The 9818-nt window shown below is 40.0% G+C and overlaps 1 protein-coding gene across 1 annotated transcript in view; it reads right to left on the bottom strand.

The window, feature by feature from the left end:
- Positions 1-875: 875 nt before the first annotated feature.
- NUP50 (nucleoporin 50) overlaps positions 876-9818 on the bottom strand; it is a 42708-nt gene continuing 33765 nt past the window's right edge. The window contains exons 6-7 of the mRNA XM_019515918.1: positions 7716-7834; positions 876-4284 (exon numbers count right to left, since the gene is read on the bottom strand). Of these exons, the coding sequence (XP_019371463.1) occupies positions 4082-4284; positions 7716-7834 (322 nt within the window). The 3' untranslated portion in view covers positions 876-4081. The remainder of the gene's footprint in view (positions 4285-7715; positions 7835-9818) is intronic.

Genomic DNA, 9818 nt, shown 5'->3' with positions numbered 1-9818 from the left:
GGGGGGGGGGGGAGGGGAGGGGAAGTGTAGAGCAACAGCAAGAATAAGCCAAGTCCACAGAGATTCTGAAACCTATTCAGACTATGCACAGTTATAGAAGTAAAACTTCTATTTCATATCTCAAATTTGGAGGAAGTTTCTTGTGCACAAATAGCAGGTATTTAATGCCATTACATTAAAATTTGACAGCAATATTTTGATGTCCTAACCAGAACATAAGAGTGATTTAATTCTGATTTGGACTGAAAAATTGCTTCAGTGTAAAATCATTTTGACATTCTGGAATCAAGTATATGGTCATTTATTAATATATTTTCTTTTACTTAAATTTTAGAATTAAAATTTCTACTTTATATTGTGGAACAACTCAGAGCACGAAGCTATTAACCTGTGAATCAATTCTAGAAACTACTACTTAAGGCTTCCTCCTCAGAAAGTCCTATGGACTACAACACTTTGAGAAATTCATTTCTAGGTATGGACACAAAAATTCTCACTCCAAGGAAAAAAAAAAGCTTACCTTCACTCCAACTGACAATTTTAATATTTAAAGAATCAATATAAATTGTATGGACTTGACATATATATTTTATAACAGTTACAATTGGGAATCCTAGTTAGTTTTCTGGTTATAGTTGTTTTTAAAACAAAACTGGAAGGTTAGGAAATTTAAAAAAATGGTTTTCATATTTTACATTTATGCATACACTTTACTTTTGAGGGAGATTTTTATATAAAACACTCGTGCGTCAAAATGAGTAAAATCTTTTCTTCTCTCTCATTGGGGTTTTCCATACTACTTAGACAAATACATGCATGATTAGAGAACACAGTGCACCACTCCCTTCAATCACTCTTTGCCATAGTACAATAGAAAAATGAGTATTTGCTACAATGGGCATTGTAGGGTGCAAAGTTTCCAGCATGTTTTTTTGTACCCTTCACCCACACTGGTAAACATACAATCACATCTTAAAAAACAAGTTTTGCAACCACATGCGTACGTCATCATATCATTAACCATTTTATTCAGTTTGCCCAACTTCAAAAAGCAAGCTAGTGTTCATGTGCAAAAATCCCGAATTTGCCTAATTTCAGAGGCAAATTAGTGAGGATGGTTGTGCAAAGGCCATGTGGAAAGTTTAATTTGCCTCCCTTAATAAATCATCACTCTGTTAATTGGTCCATATCTCAACTGCTGAAGAGCAGATTGTTACTACATTTACTTGCACTTTAGAAAGTAAACAAATACCAGGCAGATACACCTGTAACAGTCCAATACATAATTGCTCTTAAAGTCTGAGGTGCATAACAAGTCTGCTTATCACAAAAGGATAGTATTCCCTTTCAAATCCAGTGATTTGCAGCCTAAAGAACAATTTTTTTCACTGAGATTTATTTTTAATTAAGACATCATATTCTAACAACAAAAGCAAAATTATTTGAGCCCTTAGCCATTCAACCTGAGCCTGTAACAACTTACACAAGATTCTGATTCTCATTCACACAAAATTAACAAGCAAAACCATTAAGTTATTCAAATCCAGGTACCAGCAAAACTTCAAGGGGGCAGGAAAGATTAAACAAAACAAAACAAACAAAAAACCTTGAGGGAGCTAACCATACATACATTTAGTGCTAAGATACCTAACCAACTGCAGAAAAGGCACCAACTTACATTAAAATTGGTATAAGCTTCCTTCCAGTTGGACACATTAAATGCTTTTATGCTTTGGAAGCTGCTTTTTAAAGCAAGCAAAGGGCAGGAGGCTTTGTCTAGTCAAGTGGTAAGGGAGGGAGGCTGATTGCAGCTCCTTTTAGAGTTCCCCGTCTGTGCTCTTCTACTTGAGCTGTAGGCAAATTGGAGGATATAACTTCTCTTGTCCTACGAGGCAGACTCCTCATTTTTAGAGAAGCAGCTATAATCCTCCCACACATGAAACCAGAATAAGTCAGGGCGTTGTGTTAGATCAAGGGTTGACAACCTAGTTTGTGCGCTAGATCCAGCATGTGAAGAGTTTTTTGGCCTGCCAAGTATACTAGGATAGCAAATGTAAACATAGCCCCTAAACCAGGGGCCAACAGCCTGTGGCCTATAGGCTAGATCCAGCCTGCAGAGCTATTTAAAGCATCTTGCAGACATGTGCAGCTCCAGCAGCATTTGGTTTTGGTGGGGGAGAAGCAGCAAAAACTGGGTCTTAGTATCTGCCTTCACACCTGACCTGGCCAGGGTCATCCTAGCCCACAGCCTAAAAAATTGCTAACCACCTGCCCTGAAGAAATGCACCATCTAGTGGCACAATACATTAACTGCTGCCTCTAACAGGCTTTAGGACCAAGCTGTGTTGATTCAGCCCACTGTTAGTGAAAGGTTGCCAACCCTTGTAGTAGACATTTTTCACAGCACAAGGGACAAAATGGTGGTGGTGTTTGCCCTCCACTCCCATAGCAGGACACAGTTGGATAGTGCACAGGAGTATGGTTTAAACTGCCACAACCTGGCAGTTGTTCAATAGCTTACTGGGTTCCCCAATAAATCAGAACTGGAAGCAGACTTAGTGGCAAGGCATCCCATAAAACAGATTTTGGACTTGGGCTCCTAATATCTGGGACATCAAAGGAATAGAAGAAACAAAAAAAATATTTTCCTCCCAGCCCTTTTAGAGTCGCAATGACCTGGGACCAGGTTTGAAATGATGCAAGATTGATGGCAGCAGCCATTCACAAACAGATGGAAATGAGCGAGGAAAAAAAAACAAAAAAAAAACATGATAACTTGCACTACTAATCTTTTTAGGAACAGCATATCCTGCATCTATGTAGGAGATTAGACAAAATTATCCTTTTGATCCCTGCCAGCTCTGATTCTATTTAGATCTAATATTTCCCCACTGAAATTCAAATTTAAAAAATTCTAGCCTGTATAAGCCACATCCTTCACACCTTGCGCTTCCTGCAAGCCCAGAACAATTAGTGTCCCAAGAGCTATAAAATTACAACTAATCTCTACAGTACTTATCAATATTGGATATAAGCATATGGTGTATTGCTGCTATATTACATCTGGGAAGACTCAGCTATGTATTAGTGTTATAACTCAAGTTTAACAGACAGGATCCTGGCCACATTCAGAGACTTTTACAAGAAAGAAAAGTGTCAATGGACATCAAAATTCAGTTTGATAAAAGATGACATCCTAAGATCACCAAGACTTATCAAAAGACCAGGTACAGTTTGGAAAATTGAAATACAACTCCCCCAGAATGCATTGGAAACATGAACTGGAGAGTAGGTAAGCATACCTAAGGAAAGAGAGACTATTCTTAATTTTTAAGATCCGTCAACAGGTAGTGCCAGTTGTGGTTTGAATGAATGCACTGTTCCAGTTTCCGGCTGACACTATTGCACCCTAGTGAAGCACAACAAAACTGACAATTCTTCCCAGTAATGCTACAGTCAATGAACAGGAATAATGAGAGCAATGAAATCATTTTCTTCTAAGAACGAAAAATGCAGTCTCCAAATGTTAAGAACAGTTGTCCTTCCAAATTTAAGGACTGTAACCTACAGTAGCTTTGCTATTCAGATATGATTTCAGTTGAGTTTGAAAGTTTAGACTTCTTACCAGAAAGTTGACACCAATTTTATATTTAAAAAATTCTATTCAGGCTAGAAATATAGTTTCATGAGTTTAATTAACCTCCTCCCTTTTCAAGAACAGGAGGTTACTACATTGCACTGTAAAATCTATCTACAAGAAATGTCTGGTACCACACTTTTCCTGATTGTAGTCCATTCAGCAGTCATTTTTGCTCAGTGTTACAAAGAAATGCTCCAATTTAAGCATGTACATTTTGTTCAGATAAAGTTCATGCATTTAGGCATTTCAAAAGGGAGGGAGGACAGATTGACACGTGTTCTATTAAAATGTTTATTAGCCATTTTAGCTTTCCCCACAAAACCTTCCAGAATTCCTATGATAGTTCTTAGAACGTCAGAGTAGAAAGTTAAGTATTCTAACAAAGTTGAGGGAAAAAAAAAAAGAGCAGCAGCAGTTTGGCAAAAATTCTTCAGATCACTTTTAAGCCTCCTTTTTCTCCAGTAAGATTTTGTGCAACTCATCTGCATCTTCACTTGTTTTCACTCTTATTAAGATAGTGATGGGGACAGTGGGGTTCTTCTCATCAACTGGTGGATTGGGAACACAGACAATAAGAACGTTGTTTTTTCCTGTTCTTGTGCATGGCATCTTGGGTGGAATCAAAACATTCAAGAGTATGTTGCCTGCATTTGTGGGGCAAAAAAACAAACAAAAAAACCAACAACACTATTAGGTTAAAATAACAAGTTTTAAGAAAAAAAAGTTAACGTGATATTGGTAAACTTACAAAGCAGGGATTTTAGCTAAAATGTGGACTGAAATAGTAATAATTTTTTCCACATTATTCCCCACACCTGTAAGAGACTGTGGCTGTGCTGCTCTGCTTGTCCAATAACATTGTGAAGTATCAGCAAATTGTTATGATTAGAGAAATTTTGCTCTGTGTGCAAAAAGTGGTAGAGGTGCAGGTGCAATTCAGAAATACTGCTGGGGATAACTCGAATAGTGTAAAGCAGGGGTAGCCAACCTGTAGTATGTGGCACAAGTGGCATGGGCAGCATAGCAGCACATAGGACCAGAAGCAGAAGGCACAGCAAAAGATTAGACAGGGAGCACAGGGCAGGAAGCAGACTGGGCAGGGAAAGGTAGAACAGATATATGCAAAAGCAGCATTAACCCAAAACATCTTCAGTTTGAGTATGCATCTCTAAATAGCAGCACTGACCAACTAAAGGTATAGGCAAGTTGAGGCCTTGTACCTTTGTCTTTCTACCAGTAGATACTGGAATATGCTGCTTTACCCTTTAACAAAAGGGCCTGTGCTAAATCCTTTTACGATTTGTGGCTGTAGGGAGCTATATGTGGTACTAGGGAATGACAGGATACCAAAATTAGAGGAAGTGGTAAAAGCAGCATGTTATAGTCAAGAGTCAGGTTTTTTATCAGAGTAAATTATTTTGCAGTTGAAGTGGGTAAAATGTCCCACATTTAAATTCCTGCTGAATAAGAATTACAAACCGAAATCCAAGCTCACAGACATAAATAAAATGATTATTTGAGATGTCAAGCACGGTCTTGTGAGCACCAAAGAATTAGCATGCAATAGCTTTTACTTTAGAATTGGATAAGCTGTTATAGAACATGATGCGTCTTTGTGATAAGACGGTTGATTCAGTAACTCACTAATGTATTCCCAGAGTGTGGTTTATACTATGCATAAGTGAATAATTTTTTAAGGGTCATATTTACTGCTAGAGTATTGGTAAATAAAAACAGACAAACAGCAATATGTATGAATAGAAGACAATGTTTTCAAAAGCATGGTAAATAATTCAGAACACAGCAGCAATATTTAAGGGCAATTCAATCTTCATCTTCCCTTTCAGATCAGTTTTTCAACACAATGGAATTTAGGACACTGTGAAGACTATTTAAAAAAGTGTGCATCATTTGGATTAGAGCACTTTGTGTGCAAACTTAGGAAGTGTCAATATAGGTGAAAAACTGAATTTGCAGTCATGCCAGAACACTAATTCCAAAAAAAAAATCTGAAAAAGAAGAGACCTTCTAATGCATCTGCTCATGGGAAGCCATTTAAAAAAAAAAAGGCATATGAAAAAGCTGCATTAAGTAACTATTTTGGAGATGGATCCTAAGGAACTGCAAGAAACTTCAAACACATTTGTTCAGAACTGCCAGGACAATTTTTTTCTAACATTCTGAAGTATGGACACACAAACACACCACAGCACCAATATAATAAAGTATCAATCTAATGCACACTACCTTCTGTAAGAGTTAGGGGTTCACCAACAGAGATTTTTGGGGTTCATACCAATGGCTGATTTTTAATGAGCCATATGAGCTGATACAGATCCAATTGCCAACATGCAGCCGGGCAGCGTGGAGAGCAGGGTTTGTTGTGGGCGAAGGGAAAAGGGGGGAGGGAAGGGGCATGGGGTGTGGCCCCAGCGGTGAGGGAGGGAGTGGGGCTGGGGCATGGGCAGGCACTGCACAGCCAGGGTGGGAAGCAGGACAGAGCAATGGCTTGTCCAGGGAGTGCGGGGAGGCAGTGGTGGTTCCCGTGGCTGCATGCATCACAGGAGAGCAGGGGGGCTGTGTGCCCCTGGATCAGCATGTGGGACAAAGGCGGTGCTGGGGTCTTCCCAGCAGGGGGCTGGGCTGGACTGGGCTGCATTTGGAGTGGGCGGTGGCAGCAGTAGGAAGAGGCTATGGCAGGGGTGGGACTGCAGCCACCCCAAAATTTGCTGTAGTCCCCCCCCATCTCCACTCCCAGTACCACCGCCTGCCCTGAGCACAGCTCCAGCCTAGCCCCCACCAGCACTGCCCCCCAGTCCCAGCCCACAGCAGCAGCTTACCCATGCCCCATGCACAGATTCAGGGACGTGCCCCACCATGCCCTTACAGGGTGCGTGCAGTGATGGGAGCTGCCACCCCCCTCCCCATGCCCCCTGGATGAGCCGTAGCTCCATCCAGCTCCCTGCCTCAGCTATGCAGTGCCTGCCCCTGTCCCACTCCCTTGATCTGCCCCCCTCATCCCTTCCCTGACAACAGACTTACCAGCTGGACCTGGCTGCTCTCCAGGCTGCCAGGATGTGCTCCTGGCTTCCTGCGTGCTGCGCAGCAGCTGCACGCATGCCTGGGGCATTTATCAGCCACATCAACCCAAAGAGCTGATTGCTGATGCTGTCAATTTTCCTTAAAATCAGTGCACCTCTAATAAGAGTGAATGTTGCTTGTACAATCTCCAAACCAACTCAATCTTCACATACTGTAAGTACTGAAGGCTGCAATGGAAGTGACCTTTAGTATAACATCCCATTGCTATACCCAAAGGAATAAATCCTTTATTCTGTCATTTATGGAAGCTAAATTCGCACACTACAATTTTTATGTGCTTTACTGGCTCTTACAGGAAGCATCTAATTTGTGTTTATTGCTCTAAATCAGTGGTTTTCAACCTGTGGGGGTTTGTCTAAAGGGTCCATGAAAGATAACTATGATTAATCAAAAGTATGAGAATATTCACTTACAATTCAAAGGGATCCACACCTCCATTCAAAGTATTTTATGGGTCCACAAATGAAAAATGTTTGAAAACTATTTATTTAAATCGTTTTGGACTATCATATTCTGTTTCAACACTGAACCTTTAGAATTTTCCAAAGCTAGCTACCCCTTCAATTCCTTTATCAGTTGATTACATTCACCTACCTTAAAGATATAATCAAAAAAGTGCATAAACAGAAAGGCTTACCGGACGTAAGCTGACATTCAGAGTTTTGTAACCTTACATTTTCTCTGCAACAACATTTGGCCTGTCTTCAAGGCTATATGCCAGATTTATACTAAAATAAACAGAAGCCTGGAGTGGAAAGCACTTGCCAAAACTCCTCTGAATGCCATAATATACAGAACTGTTAAGATGACACATTATAACTGCACTACTTGTCTTTGGTGTTTACAAACATGCAAGAAATACTATTAGTTCATGAGAGCTGCCAATGACTGACAGCACAGGACCCGTCACAAGTCACAATGCTCTTCAGTGAAGTTTAAATTGATAAGCCAGACTCAGAAGGAAATTACATACCTAAATTGGTATCTGCTCGCACTAACAGCTGAGTTTTCTCGTTTCCTGCAGGCTTCAAGTGCAGTGTTCCTATGCCCTTTTCTTTAAATTCATTATTTTTTTTGTAGAACAGTTTACACCTATGCAAAAGAGGTCACACACAATATTATTAGACATGTAAAAATATTTTAAGAACTTCCCCAAGTACACAATGCACTTCTCTATTTAAGCCTTAAGCATTTAACATCCTACAGCTTTATAAACAAACCCCACTACATATCCTGTCTCCTAAATCTTCTCTCATAAAATACATTTAGGTTTTTATTTCAACTACCCATGCCTGACAACCCTAAACCAGGGGGGCAAACCATTTGTATCATTATTTCTGTGAAAATATTATTGATTAGGCTCCAAGGCCAACGTTGTAAAATTTCTGAAACAAACTGAAACCAAGCTATGGAAGACTTGACTACCCACATTCTTTTCAACACTTAAACCACATATACAGTACACAATATTTACATGCAAGGACATCACACCTATAGTGCATAAGAGGGCAAGACAATTAAGTTAAGAAAAAGTATTCAAATGTAAATACGTAGTACATGAGAAAATACAGTACTGTATACCCCAGAACAGAATATGCACCTTGTCTTGGAAAGGCAGAATAAAGAGAAAAGATTTAAAAAGAGAGTTATGGCTGTACAGAGCAGGAACAGAGCCTAATCTTCAGTTGACTCATTGCCCTTCCTTCCTAAATAAAGCTACAACCTAGCTGCTCCACAAGACTGGTCTCCTTGCATGGATTTATGATTCTGAAAAAGAGCTAAATAGTCTCCAAAGCTGTAAAAAAGAGAAGAAGAGAGACCAGAAGCAGCTAGCAGAAAGCAAAACTGCCCCTAAAAAAAGGGCTAGTTTGATTAGAACATCAAAACTATTATTTTGACACAGAGAGAGAGGTTAACACCTCCGGAGTGAAGTAGAATGAGCTATTAAGTCAACTCACTACCTTCACCGTCTGAACAGTAATGCAACAGCTGCTATACTGGAGAAGGAATCAAAGTAGAGTGCTTCCATCCTGGACAGTAACTCAGCTTCCCTACTTAATGCATGCAGGAGGGGGCAGACTGGGAAGGAAAGAGGTGCGCTAGTATGCAAGTAAATATGGTCATCCCAGCCATTCTATAGGAATGTGCTAGAAAACAGGGAATCAGTCTCGCATGATAAAATCAAAACTTAAGAAGCAACATCAGAGCACTGTTCAAAAGAGGAGATTTGAGCTTGTTAAAGTCAAAACCTCTTAACTTCCACATTTTTACCTGCTATGTTGAAAGTTATGCTGAAATAGATCAGGTATACTTTGAGCACCTTTCTTCAAAAATACTGAAAGATGGAAGCCCAGTTTTGCAATAGGTAAACAGATACATAACATCACCCACACACCATTTACTTCTACAGGACAGTTCAGGTGTTTGAAACTGAGCTTGCACAGAAGGGGTGGAGGGTGGGAAGTCTTGCCATGAACAGCAGTTACATCTGTGTTGAGAAATATGCTTTTTCCTGTCTCAAAATGTGAGTACACATGTACTGAGGTGTTTTTTGTGGAATAAAAGCAGTTGTTCTGTGAAGTACTGTATCTTTCAAAGAACAATTTCTCTAGAGAGATTTTTTTAGCACCATAGGTAATAGCTGTACAGTTACACATAGTACACTAGGAGTCTCTTGGGTCCCCAGTATTCCAGTACCTTGCTCTCTATCACCTCCCTCCAATGGCCCCTCCCGATAACTTGCTGCTGCATAGGTGGTCAGGTCACCCAGCACTGCTGTCCCCTTGCAAATGGCTCAGCTGACCATGTAGCTGTCCCCTGCCTCTGGCATAAGCAGCAAGTGTGGCTGCAGAGTGCACCTTTGAGGCAACTTTGTGCACTCCAACCAGGGAGCTGGAATATATATATATCTTCTTCCTAATTCTGCAAGTTTACTGGAAATTCTTAGGATGGCAATGGAATGCCTGTCTATACCCTTTGGAGCCTCAAATACTACAGATGTGCTTTTAATGGTTTTAATTTAAGAGCAGTATCATATCAAAACAATACTGCTTCAATATTAACAATAAAAAGCTAA

Source organism: Gavialis gangeticus, unplaced genomic scaffold (genome assembly GCF_001723915.1).
Source record: "Gavialis gangeticus isolate Ggan-Ray unplaced genomic scaffold, GavGan_comp1, whole genome shotgun sequence".
Lineage (NCBI taxonomy): Eukaryota > Metazoa > Chordata > Crocodylia > Gavialidae > Gavialis > Gavialis gangeticus.
The sequence above is the reverse complement of the archived record's forward strand: the minus strand, read 5'-3'. Positions and strand labels throughout refer to the sequence as shown.